General features: G+C 53.6%; 1 protein-coding gene across 1 annotated transcript in view; it reads left to right on the forward strand.

The window, feature by feature from the left end:
* The window catches only part of APCDD1L (APC down-regulated 1 like), a 118,652-nt gene extending 108,194 nt beyond the window's left edge, over positions 1-10,458 (forward strand). Inside the window, exons 7-10 of the mRNA XM_032878712.1 lie at positions 109-316; positions 1,469-1,607; positions 4,506-5,058; positions 9,691-10,458. Coding sequence (XP_032734603.1) covers positions 109-316; positions 1,469-1,607; positions 4,506-5,058; positions 9,691-10,458 — 1,668 coding nt within the window. The remainder of the gene's footprint in view (positions 1-108; positions 317-1,468; positions 1,608-4,505; positions 5,059-9,690) is intronic.
* The last annotated feature ends 16,128 nt before the right edge of the window (positions 10,459-26,586 follow it).

The raw sequence follows: 26,586 nt of genomic DNA on the forward strand, positions 1-26,586 counted from the left end.
CGTCTCCGAGGGCCACGAAAACCCGTGGGATGGACACACGGTTTACAGAACCAGTGGCTGCCTTCACTGCTGTGGCAGGTCCCACCTGCACTTTCTCTGTGTCTGTAGGTCTCCGGGGACCCCACGAGTCTCCAGAGGAGCCCCCGGGCCTCCAGGAGGCGAGGGATCTACTCTGCCTCATTTTCCGGAGAAGCTGTCCGGGGCCACCCGCCCCATCAGACAGCTGCTGAGGGACAGTGTGGGGACCTCAGGCCTCCCCAGGCCTTCTCTGGTGGCGCCGGGAAGCTGCAGTGTGCGGTGGAGAAGGGGGCAGAGTGTACCTTTCACGTGCTTCTCCATGCAGCCCACAAGCCTTCCTGGGCGCCCCCCCGGGCCCCTCTGGGCCTGTGTCCCCAAGCCGGCCCCCGAGCACTTGGCCCGCAGGCTCTGCGGGAGGAAGTGTCTTTGGCAGGCCTGCTTCCGGAAGGGCGGCCAGCGGGTCGAGGCGGCCCCTCAGCACAGCCTGTTGCTGTAATATTCAGACCTCGCTGGCCGCCAGGCTTCCCACACATCCCGCCATCTGGGCTCTGTCAAGCCCGGCCCTCTGAGTGGAGATGACGGTTTCTGGGGAAATCGCTGCTCTTTAGCAGCTGAAGGCCCTGGTGCTCTCGCCTTGGGACATCACGTAGAAGAGACTGGGCGCGCTCCCAAGGCCACACCTGGCTTGTCTCCATAAGATGAGCACATGTGGGGTCACTCAGGAGGGTGTGAGGCCCCGGCTGCTCACGGCCATCCTCCCTGAGCCTCTGATTCCTCCCTGGCCACCCTGCCAGCTGCACCCATCAGCCCCGCTACCCGCCGCACGCTTCCCAGGTACCTGCTAAGGGCCAGGTGTGGGCCTGGGGCCCGTGGTGCGCAGGCGGGCAGCACACGGGCCTGGCACCAAGGAAGGGCCATTCCACGAGTGGCCTCCAGAGGCTGGCGGCAGTTCTGGTCTGTTCCATGGGGCAGAGGTCAAGGAGAACCTGGGCTCTTCGGGCCGGTGGGCGGGGGGGGGGGGGGGGGCCCCCCCCCCCCCCCCCTGGGGGGGGGGGGGGGGGGCCCCTGGCGTGGGGGGGGGGGGGGGGGGGGGGGGGGGGGGGGAGTCCCACTGCCCCAGCACCTTGGGCTGAGTCTAGAGGGCCCCTTGTCCTGGAGTGTGGAGTCCTTCAGTCACCACGTGCCAGTGCCTGGCTGCACAGCAGCTCAGGAGCCTGGGGTCGTGCCCCTCCTTGGTGGAGATGCGGGTGACAACTCCAGGCGCTGACCCAGGCACCCTGACTCAGGTGTGGCTGAGGCGGAGCTGGATGCCCCGGGACAGGGCCACGGTGCAGGTGGCGGCAGACCCCGGCTGGCCTCTGAGCCCGCTGTGGCCCAGGATGGCTCAGAAGGGCAGGCAGAGTTTCTGGAGGGCGTCAGGACCCCTAACTCCTGTCTGTCTGCTTTGCAGCCCGCACCACAGAGGCGACTGGGACCGCCGGGGGTAGCCGTCTACACTGGGAACCCCGCTGCCAACAGCCCCCGCCCAGCAGAGCCCCCGTCACTGTGCTGCTGCCCCCACGCCTTGATGGGCCCTGGGTCTCTACCGGGTAAGACCCTGAGGTCACCCTGATCACAGGCCCCCGGGCAGGGAGACTGCACCCCCTCTGGGCCTCAGTGTCCACACGACCCAATTCAACCAGTTGTCCAAGAGGCCTGCTACCGGCCAAACGTGTGGCTCCGCTGACCCCCCTCCACAGCACGAGCCTGGTGGGCGGAACGTGTCCCAATCGAATGCGGCCATGGATGAAATCCATGTGTGTGACATACTGAGCACCCAGGCTGCAGTACTTACTGAGTGCCCACTAGGGACGGGGGAGCCACTGTGGGGACAGGCAGCAGACATGTGGACCCAGAAGTAAGTGTAGTGAACCTGAGATGGTGCTAAGCTCTGCCACGAAGGACATGGAGCCACGGATGTGAGAACCAGCAATCCGGGGGGGGGGGGGCGCGGAGGGGCGCTTCTCAGAGGTGGCAATGTTCCGCTGAGAGCTGAAAGAAGAATCAGCCACCCAGAGATCCAGGGGAGGTGGCCAGGCAGAGGGAGAAGCTGGCGCAAAGGTCCTGAGACAGGACGAGGCAGAGGAGAGGGTGAAGAGGGCCCAGCCACCCTGCTTGTCTGTCGAATTTTCTTCCTAACCAGACAGGCTTGCCTGACATTTCAGAGGCCCTGTTCGCTGCTCTGGGCAGTGGGATTTGTGCTCTAACCCTCATCTGTGGGGCACAGATGCTACAACAGCTGTCTAAGTCCTCCCTCCTGGGAGAGGGAGAAGGGCGGCCATGGCCTCCTCCACACCTAGTACATTCTTTCCTCCCCCGCCATCCCCTTGGGGCCAGTCCTGTTCTGCAGTCAGGGACTGGCCTCTCCACGTCCTCCATGTACCTCCTGGGGTCAGGGAGAAACTCAACTGCCAAACATCTGTTAGCACTCTGGGTGGAGGGAGGGGACGTGAGCGCTACTAAGCCACTTTGGATGCGTTCCCAGGCTCTGTCCCCATCCTGACTCCATAGTCCAGGTGAGATCCAGGCACCACCGGTGTGGGTCACCCCAAGACAGAACTGGGCTGTGGGGAAGGTCAGAACTGGGTGCAGGCTCCTTCTGCCCTGAGACAACAGCGTTCCAGGACAGTTCTTCTAGAAACTTCTAGAACTGTCTTCCTAGAAAGTTCCTCCTCATGTTCTCCAGACAGGCTTTGCTGCTTCCTGGAGGCGATGCAGGGAATGATCTAGAGTCTGGGGCCCACTGAGGTTGTTCACTTTGACCTGCTGCCTCCCGTAGGCAAATCTCTTGCCCCCGGCCCTGTCCGAGATGCAGGTGAGGACAGGACTATGGCTCCCGGCTCATGTGTGTGAGTCGCCTCCCTCCGTCTTCAACGACCTCCTGTACTGGCAATTCTTTACCATTTTTCTTTACACCAGCTTGTTTTTGTTTACCTAAATATATTCATTTATTTTTCCAGCTTTATTGAGGCATAATTGGTAAACAGCAAACTGTACACATTTATAGCGTACTGCAATTATTTTTAAAGGAAGCGTAGTATCATCCCGGAGAGGGAGGGCAGAGCCTCCTGCCATAAATAGGAGGTAACTGTAAAAAAGAAAGTCAATGAAAATGAAACAACATAATTAGATTCTCACTAGATTCGTTGCCTGCCTTGGGTCCTGAGTCCGTTTTCTCGGGAAGAGAAGGGAAGTTGGTGTTACAGACACGTTAGCTCCAACAGAGACTTTCTCCTTAACATAATCAGAAAGATTGGAAGAAAAGAAAAGGGAACTGTTTTCGTGCTGGGTAAGAACATGTTTCTTACGCTCCATCCATCTTGCTATGAAAACTACTATGAGAGTTCACAGCAGCGTGTAAAGGGGGCCTTGCCCGCTGTTTCCCCCTTGAATTCACCCAGCCACCCCCCTGTCTGCGCCCTCAATGCAGTCTCAGAGGCTACCCTGCCCCCAAACCCGGCTGCGGCCGTGGATCTAGGAGTCATTCAGCTTCCCTTTGTGCCCAACCCCACGTGCTTGCTTTACCATCAGCAGAAGCGATCCTGGGGCCAGGTCTGGCCCACTGCCTGTTATGTAAATAAAGTTTTACTGGCACACAGCTATGCACCACCTTACCCCATTTACTTATTGTCTCTGCCTGCTTTAGCGCTAGAGACCAGCTCGCGCACCCAAACAGAAATACTTACTACCTGACCCTTTACAGAAAAAGTTTGGTGATCCCTGGTTTAGATCAACAAACCTGTCACAGGCACGAATGGAACTTGGTCAGGGAAGTCAACCGAGTGAAGGGGAGACCGGAAGTGACTGCGCATCAGCCACGATTCCCTCCATGAGGCCCTGGGGAGGGTCTGCTGTGTGCCAGGCTCTGAGCCAGGGGCCGAGGATCCACTGGGGCAAGAGGGAGGCCACTGCCTCCTGGGGCTCATGGCATGGGGCCCCCCAAATGATGCAAAAGAGCCTGTTTCCTAAGCACCTCCCGGGCACCACCACCATTCTTCACGTTTTCTGGAGACTCTGACTGTGGGTCTGACGCCTCCATGTCACAGAGGAAGGAGCTGGGCATTATCCACAGCCACTGAGGGACAGGAATGGGATTTGAACCTGGGTCCTCTGGCTGCAGAGTCTGCGTTCTTGTTGGGCCACGAGGTATCCACAGGTATGAGGACCCATGCCGTGAGGGAGGGTGATGGCTAAAGGAGGCAGTTAGGATCGGAGGAAGCAGAAGAAGGCTTTTGTGGAGGCCACAAGGCAAGTGAAAGGCCCTCGGCCTCAAAGGGGGTGGCTGAGACCAATTAGGGAAACCGAGGCTTATCAGGGTCCAGCTCTGGACTGAGGTCTGAAATAGAGGCTGTGGGAGCAGGGTCCAGCCTGGAGGGAGAGGGGCTCACCATGCAGGCTCTCCCTGCTCTGCCCAACCCCCCCGCCCTCTCTCTCTCTCTCTCTGCCAGCTGTGAGGTGCGCCCGGGACCCGAGTTCCTCACCCGCTCCTACACCTTCTACCCTAACCGCCTCTTCCGAGCCTATCAGTTCTACTACAGGGACCCTTTCTGCCGGGAGCCTGCCCACTCCCTGCTCATCAAGGGCAAAGTCCGCCTGCGCCGGGCCTCCTGGGTCACCCGAGGGGCCACCGAGGCCGACTACCACCTGCACAAGGTGGGCATCGTCTTTCACAGCCGCCACAGCCTCCTCGATGTCACCAGGAGTCTCAACCAGACCCGGGTGGGCCAGGACTGTGCCCGGCGGCTGCCCCCAGCCCGGGCCTGGCTGCCCGGGGCCCTGTACGAGCTGCTGAGCGCCCGGGCCAAGCAGGACTGCACGGAAGCCCTGGGCTTCACCATGCACGAGCTCAGCCTGGTCCGCATGCTGCGGCACCTGCAGCCACAGCCTCGGGCTGGGCCCCGGCTGGTGGAGGAGCTCTACCTGGGGGACATCCACACCGACCGAGGGGAAAGGTGGCACTACCGGCCCACGGGCTACCAGCGCCCGCTGCAGAGTGCCCTGGTGAGTCTGGGGCCCTGGGAGGGTGAGCTCTGGGCCCCAACCCAGCGGGTCCTCTACGGTCTGGTCCCTGCCTCAGACCCTCTCTGTACCCCCTTGCTGGCCTGCCAGCCTCAGGGCATTTGCACATGCTGTTCCCTCTGCTTGAGACAGGTCTATACAGGGTTGGCTTTCTCCAAAGGAACCGCTGCTCAGCTTGTCTGTGCCTGGTCCTCCTGACATCCTTCTTGTGGTCCCCACAGGGTCCTCTTCTGCTCGTGCTGGGCACTTGGGCAGGTGTGTCTCAGTTCTCAGATCAGCTGTTCCCGCCAATCCCTACTCTGCACATTTTCCAGCACTCAGCTTCCCGGGCTGCATGGTTTGTTCACTTGTTAATTGCCACCTTCTCTAGCAGTAGACTCTGCACGGGTGGGGGCCCTGTCCTCTCCTGGGTCCCTACACACGGCCCAGGGTCTGGCACACAGTGGGGGCCAATAAAGCTTAGTGAATGAATGCAGGAGAAGTCAGTCCTCCTCCAGGGCTCTGCTGGACGGCCAGAGAACCCAGAGAAGGTGACCCCAAGAGCCCTGCGTGCACCTCTTTGGTGTCTGGAGCCAGAGATGCTGAGTGTACCCATTCACAATAATGCTGGGTAAAGCAGCACTCCTCGGCCCCTGTTCTCAAGATGCCATCACCTGGGCATCTTCTGAGAATGCAGAGTCAGGTCCTGGGGGGGGTCTGGGGTGGGGCCTGGGACTCTGCATTTCCAACAGGCTCCCAGATGGCCCACAGACTGCCCTCTGGGCAGGAGGCTGCCCTGTGAAGGGAGATGTACTTCCCCCAACCCAGCTCCAATGTGAATTTCACTTGTGGTCCTTAACCTAGATTTTAAATTAAGTGATCACAGCACACTGCCCCCATTTGGGGGAGACCTGGTAGCCCTTCTCTGCCTGACGAGCACACAGGCAGAAAGAATCTGCTCTTCACGTGTGTGAGATGTATTCTGGGCACGTGGTATAGAGCCTGGCCCTCGAGGCATGGAGGCTCAGGACTTCTCCAGTGCAGCTGCTTGAAGACTTGGGACCACCACACCACCCCCACCCCCAGGAAAATGTTTGCAGAAGCATCAAATAGCGAATTTAAACAGAAACCAATTCTATTAAAACAGCTACCCAAGTCTTACAGCATTAATTTGTGACCCAGGAACCTTTATTCTCCCTAATTGAGAGCAAACATGTTCCCAGTATCTGCAACATTGTTACTAGGAGACAGGAAACAAAGCCAGAGGTTCCAGAAACTGCAGGGCTTCCTTGCCTACACCCACAATTACAAGTTAACTTTTATCAGTTGGGGTTTCTTGAAACTTAAGTCAATGTAGGATGCCATGAGAAGAATGTCTCTACTAGGTAACCCAGGAATATTTTTCAAAAGTGAGAATGAACAGACTGGAGGCATGAGTTCAGGAGCCCCTATCAAGTGAGCCCTTGGGCAACCCTCAGGTCATTCAGCAAGTATTGAGTGCCTACTGTGTACTCAGTACTCAAGGAACTAAACCAGATGGGCAATTTCTCACCTCTGGGAGCAGCTGCTTGTCAAAGGACCCCAAAGAAGGGTACTAGGGATGAGCCCCGCTCCCCTCTTCTCCTCTCCCACCCCCTCCTCTGGGGAGCAGAGAAGCACAGAAGTCCTCATAATCAGAAAATCAGCCTGAGTTCTTTCCATGACCTCAAAATTATGCTCTTTTTGGCAACCAGTGTTCTAGGCTGGTCTGACATTAATCCTACTTAGAGAGAAGAAGGTGCTGGCAGCAGGGTGATGACAGGCACCCACCCCTTCATTAGGAGGGCAAACTGCTCAGAACATGGACAGGATGGACCCCTGGGGCACAGTGGATGACAGTTTTCATGTCTCCCCAGGCAGGGCTCTGGGGCTGGAGACCTCTGTGTTCCTGCTGCCTGACCAGCCAGCGAGGCTGACACAGCCCACCCTCTGATCGAGCAGCAGAGCAGGAATGTGGGCAGAGACAAGCAGTGCCAGATGTGCGCACATTAAATTAAATACCTGCTCAGCAACTGCCCCCCCACCGCGCCCGGGGAAAAAAAAGGAGAGAGAGAGAGAGAGACATAATTTCAAAGAAGAAAATGCTGCATATAAACCCCCAAGTAACGAATCAGTCGTTACCTTACGCTCTCCAGGGTCTGAGCCTCATCCATGACCCAAACCAGATGGTAAACATGAACATTTTTAGAAGTTAATTTAAAACCAATTTGATCCCCAAATTCATTGCCTGAATGTAGAATCCTAATCAATCAGCCAACACTCAACCAAAATCATCTAAGCCTGGTGTCACCTCTGGGGGTTAATTAGAAACTGTTATATGCTGTTCGAGAAATAACTTTATGTAACAGGTTTGAACCAATAAGAGTTTGGCTCCCGCGCAAGTGTGAATTCTGCTGGCTGGGGCCTTGCTATTATTAACACATGCATCTCCGGACCCCTGCAGAATGACGCCAGAAAGGGTTTTCAGTTTTTCATCCCCTTTGAACACATCGGGGGAGGAGATGCCTGTCCTCGCTCATCTCTCACCTGAAAGGCTCACTAGCTCTCTGTTTCTGTTATGCAGAAAGCCACTTGCCCTGCCCAAATGACCTACTAGGATCTCAAATGTCCTGCCTGCAGGAGAGGGGCGAGGCGGGGAGCACAGCCCTGGTATTATTTTGCTGTAAGGCCTTGTGCTCTGTCAATACACATCAGCGTGACAACAGTCGGAACGTGGGTTAAAATGCCTAAATTAGACTCTGATCAGCCAGACTTCCAATTACCAGCTCTCCAGCTTACCACCCAGCTGGCTCATTTCTTCCCATCACACTTTTGGACCCATTTACTAGCATTTCAAAGTGCTTCGAGGCCTCTGTCCTCAAGTCAAAATCCCCAAAACAAAAATAATATAATCTTCCATATTATGGAAATCAAGGCAAGTTTAGGTTTATCACAGACACAAATAAGAGCTGAATATGTGACGAACTGAAAAAGAAAACAAATAGTTTCTTAGTTCTCCGATAGTTTCTTTCTAGACAAAAAATCCCGAACACCACTTGTGTGGCATAAAACTCACCCAACAGCAATCTGCAGAAATCTTTTGTTTTTTGCAAGGAAAAGAAAAAACGGAGCTGTTTACACTCCAAATGCCCCTCTGTGCCCTTGCCCGTCCTGCCTGCAGCCCTGGCCTGAGGTTTCCTTCTCAGATGGCAAAAGCAGGGGACGTCTGCTAGTTCCCACATCAACCTTGCTTGGACAAGCCGTTGTTCCCAGGACGTTTACCTTTCAGAGTGATGCTCTGAACTGAATTCTGGGCAACAGCTCCCTTTCAAAACACAAAACAAAATGAAAACAAACAAAACAAAAAAACCACACCAAGGTGTCTCTATCTGGTTCCTTTTTGGCCTCCGTTGAGCTTTTTCCCTCCAAAATGCAGATTGATGACACCCACACACTTTGGTTTGGCATCTGCTCCCCGTTGACGTGCTTCGCGGTAAGCCCAGCTCCATGACTCCGGAAAGCACGGACAACTGTAAATAAGGCCACAGAGAAGGCAAAGCCAATGTGCAGCCTGGGACAACGGGGGCCGAGGCCATAGCTGGCCACTGGAGGGCGGCTGGTTTCCCCCATTATAAATAACACTGCAGTGAACATCTCTGTGCGCTCTTTCCCACTACCTCCTCAGGGCAGACTCTAAGTGGGGGTGGGGGGGTACACGTGCAGGAGTATTTTAATGGGACTTTGTCCCTGTCACCACACGCACTCTCCAAGGCAATGAGGGAACGACGCTCACCTTCCCCGGGAGAGGTTCTTAGAGCTAGAAGAGCCTCTCTTCTCCACCCAAGGTGAGGAAGGCACCTCCGTGAGAGCACGGAAGCTCTCAGTATGGAGGGGATGCGGAAGGGACACCAGGTGGCACGTTCTAGCCTGTCTCCACCACTTCCGGGCTGGAGACGTGGCAGGCTGCCAGGCCAACTGAGGCCCAGCATCTTCGGCCCGGACACGAAACACTTGCCTGAGGAGGGCTGAGCCCAACACCTGGCGCTTGGGCTCAGGGGAAGGGGGAGTCACAGTGGGCCAGGAGAAGGGAGATAACTTGAACGGTCGTATCCCAGGACCAAGCATGATAGGTGTGGAAAAGGCCCCTTCCAAACCCCAAGGCCTTTCTCCTTCATCCATCCATCCATTCATCCCATCAGCATGGGGCTGCTATGAGCTAGGCCCTGCGCCAGGCCCTGGGGCTGCACGAAGTAGCCACAGGGGCCTCCCACTTGGGGAGCCTACCATCCGCGACCAGAGGGGTGGGGAAAGAGGAGGCAGGAAGTGACCGGTCTGTGATCTGCAGAGTTCTCGCTAGGGCCTCACTGAGCCGAGACCCAGACCGGAAGCCGCCCACCAGGCCCCGTGGGGGGCATTTCCAGGCAGAGGGCCGGCAGGTGCACAGGCCCGGAAGAGGGAGGACTTTCCCGAGATCCAACAGGAGCAAAGTGGCCATTGCGGTGGGAGGCGGGAAGTGACCCACGGGCGGGACCCCACGACAGCGCCTCTCCCGGCCGCACCCCGACCGCTCGCGCGGCTCAGGCGATCGCTGTCCTGTTTCTGTTTGTCTCCTGCCAGCGCCACGCCCACCCCTGCCCTGCGTGCGGCGTCATCGCGCGCTCTGACGAGCACCACCCGCCCGTGCTGCCCCCCCCGGCGGCCCTGCCCCTGCGCCTGGGGGGCCGGTGGGCCAGCCCCGGGTGCGAGGTGCGCCCCGCCGTGCTGTTCCTCACCAGGCTCTTCACCTTCCACGGGCACAACCGCTCCTGGGAAGGGTACTACCGCCACTTCTCAGACCCCGCCTGCCGCCAGCCCACCTTCACGGTCTACGCCGCGGGCCGCTACACCAGGCCCAGGCCCTCCAGCAAGGTCGTCGGTGGCACCGAACTGGTGTTTCAGGTCACGCGGGCCCGAGTGACTCCCATGGACCAGGCCACCACGGCCATGCTCAACTTCTCCGACCCGAGCAGCTGCGGGGGCCCGGGGGCCTGGTCCCTGGGAACCGAGCGGGACGTCACAGCCACCAACGGGTGTCTACCGCTGGGCATCCGGCTCCCCCACGTGGAGTACGAGCTGTTCAAGATGGAGCTAGACCCCCTCGGGCAAAGCCTGCTCTTCATCGGACAAAGGCCCACGGACGGGTCAAGTCCCGACACCCCGGAGAAGCGCCCCACGTCCTACCAAGCGCCCCTGGTGCTCTGCGACGGGGTGGCTGAGGCAGTGTCCGGACCCCTGCAGCACAGGCCTCTGCCGAAGCCCTTCCGTGGTGGGGGGCCATGTCCTCCAGCGGCCCCTCTCCCCGTCCTGCCCCTGGCTCTAGGGCTGGCCTTCCTCAAGGGGCTGTGAAATCGGTCTCTGAGCTCTAGACCACTGCTCGGGACCCTCGGTGCCCCTCGGCCTCCCTCCAGGCACAGACTCCTCTTGCGTCGGCGAGAAGGGCCCCTGCTCTACCCTCCGCTCTGTCTGCCAGCCTGGGCCCCACGGTGCTCAGCCCCCGAGTCCCATGGCACCTGCAAGGCCTGCCCTCGAGTGCTGGCCGTGAACCTGGGCGTGGCCATGGCCAGGGCTCTGCGGCTCTAAATGCAAGCTCCCGGTTTTCCGGGGCGGTTGGAGGACAGCAGCCCCTTCTCCCACCCCGTCCTTGGCGTTTTGTGGGACGGGAGCGAGGCCCTACTCTGCCGAGCCTGTGGATTCTTGTTTTAAAGATTATTAGTTTGAATTTAGCAATACAAACTCAAACCAGGACTATGCATTAAAGATGCTGCTTCAGGCTTTCGGTGCTTGGCGGCTTTCTGGGAGAACGCCTGTCTCTTCGGGGCGACTCGGCTTTCCTGGGTTTGACTGTGCATCGGCAAGTCAGGCCCCGAGCTGTCGACACGGCACGCGGCTGAATCCGGCCCTCCCGGACCAGGATGAGAAGGAAGCCGCCCCTCGGGGCCCACAAGGGCGCCCCCCGCGCGCACACCCGGCTGGCTGCTGGGGGCAGGTCTGTGGGGGAGCGCAGCGCCTGCCGCCTTCGGAAAGTAATTAATACTAACGACAGCGGTGACACTAAGGTGCTCCGTAATCAGCCTTGTACGGGCGTCCTCTGTTTTCAGGATTCTCTGCACTCAACTGACGAGGAGGCAGAGACCTCTGAATAGGTCTTTGGAACCATCCTAAGGAGAGGTTGGGGTCACCAGGCCGCATGGCAACCTCTGGAGGGGGACACAGCCTGCTCGCCCCTGTGCTAAGGTGCTGATGTCCTCCTCTGCTAGGAGGGGGCTGTCACCCAGGTGGGGGACAGGCTGTGCCTCTGTAGGGACCCTGCCCGTGTTCCCGAGGCCTCATCTGCATGCTGCGAAATTGACTGGGATCCTTGTGGGCTCGAGGGTTTTGGGGACTCTGTGCCTAGGACTCGCCCCTCCTTTCTCCCCCAGATCCCTATCTCTGGCTCTTATCACTGATCTTGAACAATTGTCTATGAGGTTACTGATGCTTTCAGAGGGAAGCCCTGGTCCTCCGTTAGACTGTGTGGGGTTCCATCAGCCCACTGAAATGGCTCCAACTTATCTACCCATTGTCCTTAAAAAGAAGAAAGACCCACCAAGTTAATATTCTCTGTAGGTCTCAGAGAGCTACGTGTGTTCCCAGAGTATTTACCAAAGTACAAGAAATAATTAGATTATTTACGGTCTCAGACTGCATCGGGTGGGGGGTGTGGTTCCCAGTGGGGCAGAGGGTGGGTGGCGATAATGTGTCCATGGCTCAGCAAGTCTTGTATCTGAGGCTCGAGGCAACCATGACGCCATTTGTCATCAAATTTGAATCTTTTAATAAAATTAAACAGCCTGAAAAATGTTCTTGCTGGTTATTAAAGTCAACCAAGGGGATTATGGTTCTAAAGAAAGGAAGTGAAGTGTCTTCCAGGGAATGTGTGAAAGAGAATAAAACCAGTGGAGGTAAACCCCGGCTCTCTGTTATGCCCCTTTGGTTCAGGCGACTGCCCTGCCCTGTTGCAAATTCTCTGGAAGCTTCCGATGCACTGGGAAGAAAATCCCTGCCCCTGGGTCAGTGCTGTCTGCAAGGTCCAGCCATGCCTCCCCCCACGCAGGCTGCACTGGCCTTCCTTCTGGCTCTGGATTGCAACAAACTATTTCCCTACTTTGGGGCCTTTGCATGTGTCACTGCTGCTTCTCTTCCCCCAGATGCTCAGAAGCTTGACCTTTTCAAGTCTGAGACCAGATGTCACCTGCTTAGGGAGGTCAGCCATCAGTACCCCAAAACGGCAGCCTCCCTTCCCCTTCTGTCCTTCTGTCTATCCACCCATCCCATCATGCAGACCCTTCTTTCTAACGCTTACTGCTCACCGTCGGAGATGACCTTATCGGTTCTTGCTCATTCTCTGCCTCTTCTACCACACCCGTAAGCTCCGTGCAACAGGGTAGGACCAAGTCAGTCTCTGCCATCTTCTCCAGCAGAGCTTGCACATGCTCAGAACCACAGTCGAGGAAACAAATGTTTACGGTCCCAGTTAATCCTCACACCAAGACTCACGACGAGGCTACAAGCACATGGCCGGCATAGTATCCCTCCGGGCGCAGCAGAGCAGGTGGGTGGGGCACCCCAGAAGGTGAGGGGTGTGTCTCTGCTCTTGGGGATGCTAAAGGCTTGCAGAGGAGAATGGGCTTTGCCCAAGGTCGCCAGCAGCCGGGCCGCAGACCCCGAGCGAGGACTGCGCATCTGTCCTGGGGTGTCCTTCCAGGGTTCCAGTTCCCTTCATAGGGGTAGGACTCCTTGACTGTATTTGGGGAAAGGAAGTCAGAGCTGCTTCATGGGGCAAAGCACGAGTCATTTCAAATTCAAGTCTCCCTGACAGGACCGAGGTGCCCTCCCTCCCAGGGCCTCTTGGTTCTGGAGCAGTGGACGCCAACAGAAAGAATCACGGCTGGAGAAAGGACAACAATCCCTTTCCCCCTGGGCTGAAACCAGAGGCGTCATCTGAGGACCCAGGGGGCCGAGGGGGCTGGGGGAGAAGCCCGCAGACACCAGCCTTCTGGCCCCTTTCCTGGCTCCTTGGAGAACCCTCCACATAAAACCCAAGATAGCTTTAATCAACAGAGGGGAAAGTAAAACCCATACTTCTAGTTCAAAACAAAACAAAACAAAATTAATGTTCTCCATTCCGTGTTCAGTCACGTTTAAAAGGGAAGGGAAAAAAACCAGTGCAGTTTATAATTTCATAGTGCAAGCTCCCAGGAGAGTAAATGAGGCTTTCTTTTTTTTTTTTTTTTTTAATAAAAAGTTTAAATTGTATACAGCTCTCAGAGGCCCATTAACTAACAGATGCTGGTTATCAAAAGAAGCTATTTCTTTGCTTTTTCTAAGCGAATGTGTTTAATCTCCCCATGGTGCTCCCGGCCTGAGAAAGAGCAGCTTGCAGTGACGCGGGCTCTGCCGCACTCAGGCCGGTCTCATGGGGCCTTGGTGACTCAGGCGTTAGGGAGGCTGGAGAGGACCGGGGCGGTGGGGGGAGCGGCAGCTCCTGATGCAGAGGAGCGGGGACGTGCATCTGGGCCATCAGTGGGGCCCCAGGAGGGCTTGGGGGGGCCGTCTCCGCTCCCCGGGGGTGAGCTTGGCCTGAGCGCCTGGAAGCCGATCCCCCTCACACAGACCCCACTAGCTGGGTGTGAGGACCGAGGGCTAACCCAGGCCCCCACCCGTCAGGGTCTTCTCTTCACTGCCCCCCCGCCTGGAATGCTTCAGCACCGTAGTCTCACCAGTCATCATGAAGGACCCTTGTGCTTCATTTCCTCACCGTCGGCCTCTCTCCTCTAGGTGTCCCTTGACGGCTCCCCCTTGTCCATCTTGTCGCCCACCACGCCCCCAGCATGTGGACGGCACCTGACATAGCGGGAGCTCAGGAAACACGGGCTGGGTGGGTAAACCCTCTGAAGGCTGACTGGAGGCTATGAACTCAAGCAGCCAGAGGACAGCCACATACTCTGTCGAAATCTGGCTGGGAATTTTTGACATTGATTATCATTATTATTATTATTATTATTTATTTTAATAATATTGGCAGAGCAAAGCCCAGAGCTGTGACCTTGAGCACATCTGTTTTCTCCTACCCAGGCTCTTCCTAGGAAGGGAACTGGGGCCAGCTGCTGTCCCAGAATAGGGGCCACACAGCCTGACATCGGCAGGACCCTGACAGCCCCCTCAGGTTTCACACGTGTAAAGGTCATGGAGACGGGGAGACCCTCAGCCTCGTGCAGGCACCTAAGACTTTCCGACCTTAGCTACGGAGCGCCCGGCTGCAGTTTCCTCACCAGGAAAACAAACTCGAACACCTGGAAGGTCCACGCCTGGCAGGAGGTTCACGAAGCAGCAACGTCGTGTTCTAAGAGGAACGGCTTGAAACAAAACTCTCTGTGAGGATGGGTCTTCTCCCAGCAATGCCATATTTACTTCCTAAGGGTGATTAATTAATAATCTGCTAATCTCACTCCTACATTTGGTATTTTTTTAATCCCGCAGGAGAAAAATATTTAACAGAAAACTTATTTTTCTTGGTCATTAGCGCTGTTAACATCAACAGTCAGTTTACTAAGGACTCCACGTAGGTACTGAGTACCCGGCACAGGCCAGGGGGAGCACACGTTTTCACATCTACTTCTTTCTGAAGCCCCCAGCAAATTCTGGGAATAGAGGCACAAGGTCACACAGATACACAGGAAAGGAGAAGAGTCAAGAAGAGACGGTAGCAAACTTCCAGAGTCTGGAGGGCTGATGGGCAACAAGTTGAGAGGTGACAGAGAGCGGAGAGAAAGGTGCTACGTGGCCAGTTTCGGGGCAGGGGTCAGAAGCAAGTCCACTCATGCCCCCAAAGGCTTAGGAAGCAGTGGTCTAAGGAAGCCTGGGGGTGGGAGAGCAGTGGGGCTGAAAACAGGACTATCCGAAAGTCTACAAAGGAGTTTTATCCCCAGATCCTCTTCCTAACCCTTGTATGAAACCAGAAGGGCAAACAGGAGATGTCTGGACTTGGGAGACCATCCAGAGCAAGGTGTCACACTAAAAATACAGATAGCAAAGAAAATTCTACCCATTAAATGGCTGGGTTGCACAGCCTCCTTCTCCTTGAGAAATAGCAGCCAGGCTTCTGTTGCCAGGCGGGAGACAGGAAGATTCCCAAGAAACGAGCCCATACTGAACCAACTGCAGATACTGACAGCTGGAAGTTCCCCCGAGGAGGCACCTGAGCGGTCCCCAGCCCCTTCGCTTGCACAGAGACCCAAAACCCAGTAAATCCCACCTACACAAACATAGCTCTTCAGGGCCTCACTCATAAATACATTAAAGGACATTCAAGGGTTACCAGGCATTTAAGGAAAGCCTCCAAAATGCTAGAGACTAAAACCCAACCCAAAGAGACTAGTAAGAGCCCCATACTAGGTGTAGAGATTACTGAAAAATAAATAAATGAACGTAAAAAACACTCAAAGTAACCAGTAAGAAGCAGATAATGCAGAGGACAGAACAACAAAAAGACCTATACTACCCTGGGTGAAAATAATGCTAACCTTTTAAAGACCATCAACATTTTTCAGTCCCTCTTATTTACAGAAAAAGAACAACAACAACAAAAAAGGAACTAGAATATTCTCTGTGAAAAGAATATAAACTATCTAGCAAAAGCAGGTTGTTAAAAAACAAATACTAGTATTTAGAAAGGAAAAAATTCTTGAAAATTAGAAATATGATGACAGACAAATCAAGAGAAAGTTGGAAATTAAAGCTGAACTTCTCTAGAAATTAAAAAAAAAAAAGCATCAGGAATTAATGGCATTAAACTTCTTAACGCCAACACTGGAAGCTGGCAATCAGCAAATATTCTCAGGATCCTGAACATATTTCCGACCCTGATTTTTATACCCAGTACAACGATCAGTTTCGTGAAAGGGCTGAGTGGAACATGTTCAGATATGTAACCTTCTCAGAAAAGTTGTCTCCCACATGCTCCTTTCTCAGAAACCAGCCTGAGGATGTATTCCACCTTAACCAGGAGGTAAAACAAGAATGAAGATGCTAGAGATCCAGGAAACAGGAGATCCACCCAGAAGAGAACAAAGGGAATTCCCCAGATGATGGTGAAGGAAGGGCCTTCCTGGGATAAAAGTCAGGCAGCAGCTCTGGAGGCCAGTCAGTCCACAGAGTAGCAAGAGAACAGGGAGCTCTCTAGGAGGGACCTTCCTGAGAAAATACATAAGAATCATAGTATACCAAATGTGTGAATGCTCTTACACGTCTGTCAGAGTCCGGGGCTGAATTAATGAAAGATATATAAGAAAGTAAGCAGCGGAGGGGTGCAGGGTTAAGTATAAAAGGGAAATAAAATCACAGAACAGACAATACCTTGCTGTGAACGATATTTAAGTCTCCATCAAGCCAAAGGATACTGACATAGCCAAAAATCATGACATAACCCTATGAGGGGGAGGGGAAAGAGACTGCGTTTCAGACAAGGGTGGAGAGAAAGGTTGCAGGAGCCACTTCCTTACCTTCCTTAGAAGGAAATCAACAGATAAGATCTAGAAGTGAAAGAAAAATATAGATGTTAATACGAGAAGACAGAAAGCGCTAACATGGCTTCCTCCCAGAAGTGGAAGCACAGGGCCAGGAGGGTCTGCTGGTTTTCACGATGAGCCTGTTAGAACTATCTGGCATTTTATACGATGCACATGAAATGCTTTGGTAAAAAGTAAAATGAAAAATGCCACAAAACACATCACACATGAAAAGATGGCTCCACATCACTCATCACCAGGAAAATGCAAGTCAAAACCACAACGAGATGCCACCTCACACCTCAGAACAGCTAAACTCAACAATATCCAAGAAACAAGACGTGTTGGCGAGGACGTGGAGAAAAAGGAACCCTCATGCATGGTGGGTGGGAATGCACACTGGTGCAGCGACTGTGGAAAACAGCACGGAGGTGCCTTAGGAAGTTAAACGTAGAGCTGCCCTAGGACCCAGCAACTGCAGTACTCAGTATTTACCCAAAGAACACCAAAACACGAATCCAGAGGGACACACGCACCCCAATGTCTACAGCAGCACTACTTACAATAGTCAAATTGTGAATGCAGCCCAAGCATCCACCGACAGAGGAGCGGATAAAGAAAATGTGGTGTATGTACATGCGGGAACGTTACTCAGCCACAAGAAAAGTGCGACATCTTGCCACTTGCAGTGACAAAGAGGGAGGTAGAGAATATTATGCTCAACAACGTATTTCAGGGAAAGACAAATACCATATGATGTCACGCATATGTGGAACTTAAGAAACAAATGAACAACAGGGGTAAAAAAGAGAGAGGAAAAACCAAGAAACAGACTCTTAACTACAGAGAACACACAGGCGGTTCTCAAGGGGCAGGGGGCGGGGGCATGGGGATGAAAGTGCACACTTGTGATGAGCGCCGGGCGATGGATGGGAGTGCTGAGTCACCATATTAATACTGGACGCTAATGTAACACTGTATGTTGGCTAGCTGGAATTTAAATAAAAACTTTAAAAAAATGCAAAACCAAATCCAACAACAAAACCTAGAACTTCCCTTCAAATTGCTTTCAATCCAGTATGGACAGACTATGGCAAGAGAGGTGTCAAAACGCTTTGGGGGACAGGGCTGGTGGAGCAGGCATCCCAGGGTGGAGGAGAGGGAGCAGCTAAGTTTGTACAAATCAGACTCGTCCTCAGAGTCTGAGACTGGAGGAAACAAGGGAGAAAATGCCGGAAGCACCAGCCGTGAGCTCTCACCCGGTGGAGAGATACCTTTGGGTGGTTTTACCATTACAAACGGGAGACACTTCCTGTGCTTTGGAGCCGCACTGAGGTCGGGCACTGTGACTGCAAGGCTGAGGTTGAGATAGAACAATGGGTCTTGGCTTGACTTTCAAAAGCCTCCTGCCTGCCGTACACATTCTCCTAACGTTTTTGAAGTAGCATAAAGGTCCGTTCTTTGAAAAGTCTGTAGCACTTATGTGTTTCTCTAAATTTTTACTCTTTTTATCTTTCGAGTGATTTTAGTGGTCAAGCATTGCTAAGAAAACAAAGAGAAGTTCTACTTGGACAAGGTAAAGCCTCCACTTTAAGTGCAGATTCAGTGGCGAGGGGAGGGATCTGTTTCCGGCAGGGCGCATCTCGCCCCCCATCCCAGGACCCTGGCAACTTCCCAGACGGCGTCTGTCTTCCTGATGCACTAATAACGAGATGCTCATGAGAGATAATGCCAGAATAGCTCCTGTGACTGCTGAGCAGAAAACACCTCTATTTCACAGCTTTAAGAATGACCACCATTTCTAGTCCCTCTTCCAGAACCCCCTGGGGTCTGGAACACTGAAATGTGCCTCACTTGTGGCCTCTGTGATAGGGACCCCTGGGCAGCAAGACGACAGGCTCATTAGACTAACGCCATCAGGATGTCGCTAGCAGAGGTCAGGAACGAGAGCCTGATCAGTTGGCAATAAAGTGTTATTTATCACCCCCGCCCCCTGCCCCCCACCCAATCCATTTCTATATCCTCTGCGGCAAGTGCTTTTCCCAGGAGCAAAATACTGTACATTCCTATTTCCACATTCGTAAATGTACCCCTTTACAACTGCATTTCTGCTGTTTCACTCCTGGCCCTTTCCGTGGTTAAGACTCCCCTTCCTTTGAATGTCCTTCATTCCTGATCATCACGTGTGTGTTCAAACAACCTTTACACGAACAAGCGGCTCAACCTCATGCAAAGAAATGGGGACTGAAACCAAGAAACCGTGTGCCCTTTCCTGATGAGCAAAGAAAGGCAAAAATCAGACATGGCAACGTGCTAGCAGTGGGCAGGGGGGCGGGTAGACGGTGCTGGAACAGAAGCTGGCATGTCCTCCGCGAAACCCGGTGGGGAAGTCACGGGACCAAATTTAAAATGCAGGCACCCCTAGGAACTGTGCCCCGTTATTCCCGCTCGTGGGCAGGGGTCCCGCTGTAGCTGTGTTTGTAGCAGCCAAGACTAGCAACAGGTGACACGCACCTCTGTGAAGGGCTGGTTCAGTCAGTTATGGGCACATCACAGAGCAAACCGACAGAGCCATCAAGAAAATGTGTGTGGACAGGAAATAATCTCCAACATGTGACAAAGTCAAAAAACAGTCATGACAGGGCAGGCTGCGTGTGCCGCCCTCTGTGTGTAAGGGGACACGGGCTGGTGCACGTGCGGAGAGCATCTCTGGAAAGAGGCAAACGGGAAATGGGACATTCAGGAGTTTCTGGAGAAGAGCAGTGGGTGTGGGCTGGTGGCGGGGGGAGGGGTGCCAGTGGACCTTCATGCTGTCTTTCGGACTGGTGTTAAGTCTTAACGTTTGCGTGTTGCTTCTTCAAAAGGAATGGAAATGTTGTCACTCACGTTTCGCCAAGATAACACTGTATGATGGAGAGCTGCCCACCACCGCTTAAAGCCAGAGGCTGCCCCACCTTGCAGACTTGCCAGCAACGTCCACCAGCCAGGGCTCTGTCAGTCAATGATGAATCCTCCCCACCCACCCCCAACAGGCAGGAAGGACGAGAATGCGTGCCCGGCTCCCACACTGGGCAAAAGTTTCCTCATCAGTTAAACGAGGAAGTTCCCTTAGGTCTGTTTCTGTCACACGAGATATCTAAGATTTTTCATTTTAAACCGATTTTATGTTCCTAAGAATCAGTGGCAGAGCAAGGCGATGGGCTCTGCTGTTTTCTCTAAAGCATATCCAAATGCTCTCAAGCCACCCCTTCGAAATAATTTTACACCGAAGCATCCTTTAAACATATCCAGAGCACAGAATTTATTGAACAGAATACGGAGACAGCTAGTACAAAAGTTTATGCCTTGGCAGGGTGGGCTTCATCAGGCCGACACGGCGGAACATGTGAGAACGCGCTCTGAACGGTTCTTTCAATCTGGACACGCAGAAATACATCTCCTTCCCTCCGGGAAATGTAAAGTCAGCCATAAAACCATGAATTTACGACATATCCGATAACCAGAATGGATGATGGTAGAGTCCTTTCCTGCACCAACTTTTTAAATGAATTCTCCGTCAAAACAGGAAATACAACTCAAAATACAGAAAAGAAAAATTATGGAAACAATAGCATTGTTAGACATCTCTTAAAAGACTCGATTCCCCCCAAAATTTAATGTACCTTGAAGTCAGAATGAAAACACACACGACAAACTGCAGAGATTTTTTTTTTTTTCCCCCAACACGGGGAGAAAGCTGTAAAGCAGAGGGGGACAGCGTGTGCCATTGAAATGACTTCTTTACTCACAAAGGAGAGAGGTGGTAAAGGGGACATTTAAATAGATCATTCTAAGTTTCTTAGAGAAGTTCCTAACGGCAGTGGTTTATAAATTCTTAAAAAAGTAAACGCTAGCGGCAGAAGTGAGAACCAAATGTACTTTGCAGTTGGCTCTCCACATGTAAGCTTGGAGCACTTTACTGAGGGTGCTTACGAATGAAACGCACAAAAGCAGATCACTCCTCTTGATGAATTCCTCAGCGTCTCCTCCAGTATCTAACACACCGAAGGTAAACCGATAAATGTTTGCTAAACGCATGAACTTTGAAGGCAAGAGGTTCTTGCACACATGGTCTCGGGATTACAGACAATAAATTCTGACCTCTGAATCCAACTACAAGGGTCAATGGAAAAGCCTCGTTTTAAAAGAATGCCGCAGTGGAGGGTCACAGCTGAATGTAGTCGACTTCGTCAAGTACAAAAGAAAGACGGGAATGCAGGCGTCCGGTTCATAGAAACAACCAGACCTCTTCGTGTCACATGGAAAACCATTGAGTTGACATGAGAAACATGCATGCTAGTTTATTAGTGTTTTAAGTCACAAAAAGCTATGCATCCTTGCGAGCACTAAGCCTTAAGGAAACTGTGTTGAGCTATCATCAGATCTGTCTCCCCTATTTGGCACGGACTGAAGGGAAACAAGAAGTAGATGGGATCCGCTGGGGCCGGCCGCAGCGCTGGGCGGGAGTGACATGGACACTCCGGGGCCCAGCAGGACGCAGTGGGCACACGGTGGTCCCGCACCCACGTCCGTTAGCCGAATGATTAAATAGACATCAACCCTGTGGTCTAACGAAGGAATTCTAATAGGGCATTGTCACAGGATCAATGTTTCCTGGTTTAAAAATGAACAATAGCATTTATCTAGTGGCAGAAAACTATTACCCCATGGTCCTGTTTTATGCAACTGGCATCCTTTAATCAAAGCAATCCATGTTGTGGCAACATTCCAAGGTATCATGACTGCGAGTACCCACGGCAAGTCAGATAACAGCTACGCTCTTGCTGCGGCTTTCCTTCCTCTTCTACCGAGTCGATGCAGACTTTTTCTAATGAATTAATTCCATTAGGAAAAAAATCTCAAGTAATTATATTACTCGAGACAACCTCTCATCTACCTCTGCGGGTTTCACTTGCAACTATTATACACAACCATTCGTGTGTGTTCACGTCTTCTACGTTTTCCAAAATACCCCTGTAATGAAAAGTAGTAAGACGAAACCTTTTCAGTGGCATAGATGACGTCGCTAACACCCTGCAGAGGGAGGTCTGGATCCCGCTGCAGGGGGTCGGTGGGGGGGGCCTCTCGCGCACCCCAACTGACATTCTAGGGAGGTTGAGCCCGCGGACTGTGCGTGTGGCAGACGGGACTCAGGTGCTGGAGTGAGAGGGTTGGAAGTCTTGCTGGAGGCCCGTTTTTCATGGCCTCCCAAGCCCGCCTCTGGACCCTGGGACTTGCTTCCTTCCAGGCTCTCCCAGAGAAAGGCAGCGCTAACTCGGGGAAAGGTCCGCGCCCAGAAGCTTGGCTGTTCTGAAACCCCGCAGGCCACTGCTGTGACGCCAACTTCAGCGGACCGCCCTCGCTTCCCATTTAATTTACGAGCTATGTCAAGCCCCGCAGAGAGCAGCCTCGTCCCCCGCGCGCCGAGACGGACTGGGCTCCTCCTTCCCCCAATTCATCCCCCACGAGCATCAGGCAGAGGTCTCCAGGCAGTGAGAAAACGGAAGACACACCTGTCCTTCCCTGTCTGAGCGTGTTGGCTTTCAAAAAGAAAAATAAAAAAGCGTCTCAATCAGCGTCCGGACTCCGTGCACTGGACCTTCAGAGCAACCGCGTGAGGTGGGCGGACAGACACGTGAGCGGGCACAAGCGGTCGGAGCGCCCGAGCCCGCGAGCTCACTCAGCAGCGCCTCCGCACGGCCCGTCTGGGTGGGACCGCGGTCCAGACCCCGCCGTGGCCATGCCGGCCTCCCCGTGGGCTCCCTGAGACCGACTTCGTTCCTAATGAGAGGCTCTGAGAAGTTGCTCAGCGTAACCTCTTGGAGACTTCATTTCCTCCCGTTCGAAACAAAGCCCTCATCCCCGCACCCCCGCCCTCCCGTCGCAGCCGTTTGAGCGAACGTTCTGGAAGGGCTCTGCACAAGGCTGAGGGAGCACTGGAACAGCAGCTACTTTCCCTGAAAGGTTCCTGTCAACGCAGCTCTGCAGGAGGAAGGTTAAAAAAGGAAACAAGCCATCCACAAAGCCAGTCGGGCCACGGAAACCCCGAGGGGCCCCACTGGACGTGTGGCACCTGTGGTGACCACAGGCCCTAGCAAATCTGTGCACGGGAACCGGAGCCATCCCTCTACGCGTCAGGGGACTAAGGACAGGTCCCGTTCCAGCGACCTCCGCGAGCGTTCGCACCAGCAAGAGCAGGCGAGCCCGTGCTGAACTGCGGGCGGATGCCTCGCGGTGGTCCCTTCGTAACTCCAGAGCTGGACCTCGTTCTGCCCTCCTCTAGCCAGACGGACTGCGGGCAGGGACAGGGGAAGCCGCCCTGGACCCCAGAGCCCGCGAGATGCCCTCGGGGAGTGGCCACCACCAGCAGGGAGCGCGGCAGCCTCGTCCCCTGAGGCGGGCTCCCAGGGTGGGGGGGGACTGGCAGATCTGCACTCAAGGGGACGAGGACGCCTGGGCCCCATCTCACTCCCTGTTGTTTCCTTTCAAACCAAGAATTTCACAAACCGTAACCAGAAACTTGTGAATGGTCCAGTTTAGAGAAGGGACTGAAAATGACAAACGGTATTGTGTTTTGGCATGGATTTCTGAGTTTGCAAATATAAAGATTTGTGTGTGCAAAAAATAGAGGCACCATTTGAAAAATGTTAAGCTACTTACATATGATATATATGCTACACACACACACACACAGAGCTTGTTTTCAAATTAATTTGAAAGGCTATTTAGCCCTGAGCTATCACTGCATTCAGTTGTATCTGAGCCAGCAGAGCCTGCAAGACGGCACTGATATCTGTGGACAGCAGTTCTGTTCCTGGGATTTGTTCGAAAGCGTTCAGGTTTTCACGGATCACTGGAGGTTCCTCATTTTTCCCACTTCTGTGTTATGTAGGTATAAGCCGTCTCTCTAGGCATAAACTGTCCACTGCTAAAAATCAATTTTGATTTTATCAGTATTTATTACTGCTGGTGCCAGCAATTTAGAAGAGGAGAGAAGGAAAACATGCAAACTAGGAGAAGGATAAAAAATAATAAAGCCGGTCCTCATACCTACAAATAATACATCCAGCCGCCTTTAAGAAGTATTTTGTATTTTAATAAGTATTTGTACTTTAAGAAGTACTCTGTATTGTGCGGAGGGAGCTTCAATTATCAATTTAAAAATTCAATCCATAAAAATTTACAGGACCCTGTTATTGTTTACGTCTCTTCTGTGTTTGCGGGCTCGGTGGCAGATTTCTGAAACACAGGCACCGCTCTCCGAGCTGCTGTAAAGAGGTGCCCGAGGCAGCAGGCGGGAGGGCTCACTTAGTCAACCCTGCTCAGGCTGGGCCACTTTATTCTGATTATTTGACTCTTTCCCTCTTCGGCCCGGCCAGGCTATGGGAGGGGACCGTGCATCTACCTCTCCACCTGACTCTCATGCTTCCTTTTCTGTCATTCCAAGAAAGACACTCAAAAGGTGCATACCTGCCCACGTTTGACATTTTGAGTGTCTGTGGCTCTTCAAACGGTCCCTGACCCTTAGCCGTGCTGCGCCGCACACACTCTCCCTCTCCTAGCTCGCTCTTTACGGACTGGATGATTTGCATAATATCCAATCCTCCCAACACTGCCTTCCTTCTCTCCCTGGGGAGCTCCCTTCTTCTGCTCAGTCAAAAAGCCCCGTAAACTAACCCGCGTTCGCCGAACCTTAACCTCTAAAGGAGCAAGAGATCTTACAGGATGACTAGTGAGAAAGAAGGCAACGGTGGATTTTAAATTCTCATTTTCAGCTACAAACAAAAGGCCCACGTCTTCTGAGAAGCTGAATGTCGTCTCCTGCATATACACAAAACACAAAGTCACTCGCCAGGCTCGAGAACAGAATGGATACCCGAGGCGCCGTCTTTAAGAACTCAGTCGTCCCAGTGCAAGCGCAGGCGAGCTCCGGCGTCCTACGCCACATCCCACCAGCTGTTCCTGCGAATCAGGTTTTATGGGAACACACAGCCACACCCCTTGAGAAAATGCCCGGGGAGTCCTGCTCCAGGGAAACGGGACCGTGCCGCACTCCGAGGAACGGTCCGACACCTTCCCAACCCTGGTCCTTTTGAGGCTGTGAGGGGCTGGAAGCTCCCAGGACCGGTTCGCTGCAGCTCCCACACCTGGGAAGACCGCAGTCCACTTACAGAAATGAATGCCAGAAGGCACCGTCTTTTCACCCCGTTCCGTAAGTCCCTGGATCCACGCAGGCAAGAGAATACCGGAGCCTAACTTCTACTGGGCAGCCCGCCCCGTGCACGCACTCAACGCCGTCTGAGCACCGGGCATGTGGCTGCGAACTGGGTCCGCTCCACGTTCCCCTCCACGTTCCCCGTGAGCACTCGAGACCCAGGAACCACGCACGAAGACAGAAGCTACTTACTTGGACGTAGATGCCCAGCTCCCAGGCTCTAGGCCCCTGACCAGATCCTCAGGGCCAGAAGCAAGGCCCTCCCGCCCCAGCCAAGCTCAGGAGGAATGTGAGTCAAGCAGGTGACTTCTAAGAACGGTCTTCCTTTTGATGGCTCTGTCTTTTCAAACCCACCCGCTCCCTGCAGCCACGCTCAGCACGCTTGTCCCTTGTCCCTTCAGCTCGGCCTCTTGACCCAGAGGACAGAGTTCTTTCTACCGGGGCAAAGCAATGGAAGGGCAAGGGTGACCAGCTGCTTAAGACTTTCAGCAGTTTTATTTTTGCGCTCTCCGTTGAAGCCAACAACACACACGCACACACACACACACACGCACACACACAGGATTATATATATTCAGTCATTAAACAGATTTCTCACTGATAGGGCTCATTTTAGAACCAACCTTTCAGTGACAAAAAATAACAAAGATCATAAGAATAATAACCCCCCATGGCAAGTGTGACAAAATGACAAAAGAACTCTTAGTTCTGGGGCTTTATTTTTTTTTTCCTTTTTAAGATGCTACATAGTCAAACAGAATTGGATTGGTCTTTTATGGCATAAAATTAATTTACAGTCAAACTCTCAATCACTACTTGACGATTACCTGAAGAGACTCTCACCCCTCTCCCCGCCCCCACCCCGCTGCTTCCCTGTCTGCTGCCGCCCCCGCTGCCCCGCTCCGAGCGAGGGCCACACGGGAGAGGTGAGGACCAGACTAGGGGCACGTGTGCTGGAAGTATGACGGGGAGCGGAGGGGCGATGAGGAACAACAGAAGCCCGGCCAGCCTTCTCCATCGACAGGGAATAGAGCTGGCTGTTGCCACTAAGAACCCCTTGGACGGCTGTCATCTACCACACAGACAAACCTTCCCGGCAGCGCTTTGCCCACAGTCAGTCAAACCACCCCTCCGCGTGTCTGCAGGGCCCGGAGAACCTCCCGAGAGGAGCCCACAGCTCTCCAGCCGCAATGCCAGCAGCTCCCAGCGGCACCAGGTGGCACAGGTGATGTGTGGCCCACAGCAGTAATTATAATCTTGTGGCAATTAGGAAACATGAGATGAGATACAAGAAATAAGTTAAATATGCATTAAACATCTCTGAATAACAAGTGAATCTCGCTACATGAACCGACAGTAATTCAGCTTGGTCCCTTTAAGAGAACAAAGCATTGCCTTTGATTTCCAAAGTGTTGGGCTGGTCGGTCAGCATCCGCCTCCCGCTCCCCACAGGCAGACCCAACGCTGCCATAGCACAATGCCATTGGCTTCTGACCCCGTCCATCAGTCCCAGGGAACCAGCAGCCAGGGGCAGAGCAGAGCAGGGCATGGAGCAGCAGCCCAGGGGTGGGTGAGCAGGGGGGGGCTGCTACGTGGAGGGGATGGCCCTCCCACCGCACTGGGCTCCCGCTCCCCAAGGGCCAGCACCAACAGGCAGGAAGAGTGTCTTGTTCT

This window comes from Lontra canadensis, unplaced genomic scaffold (assembly GCF_010015895.1).
Source record: "Lontra canadensis isolate GAN:19392208 unplaced genomic scaffold, GSC_riverotter_1.0 scaffold65, whole genome shotgun sequence".
Classification (NCBI taxonomy): domain Eukaryota; kingdom Metazoa; phylum Chordata; class Mammalia; order Carnivora; family Mustelidae; genus Lontra; species Lontra canadensis.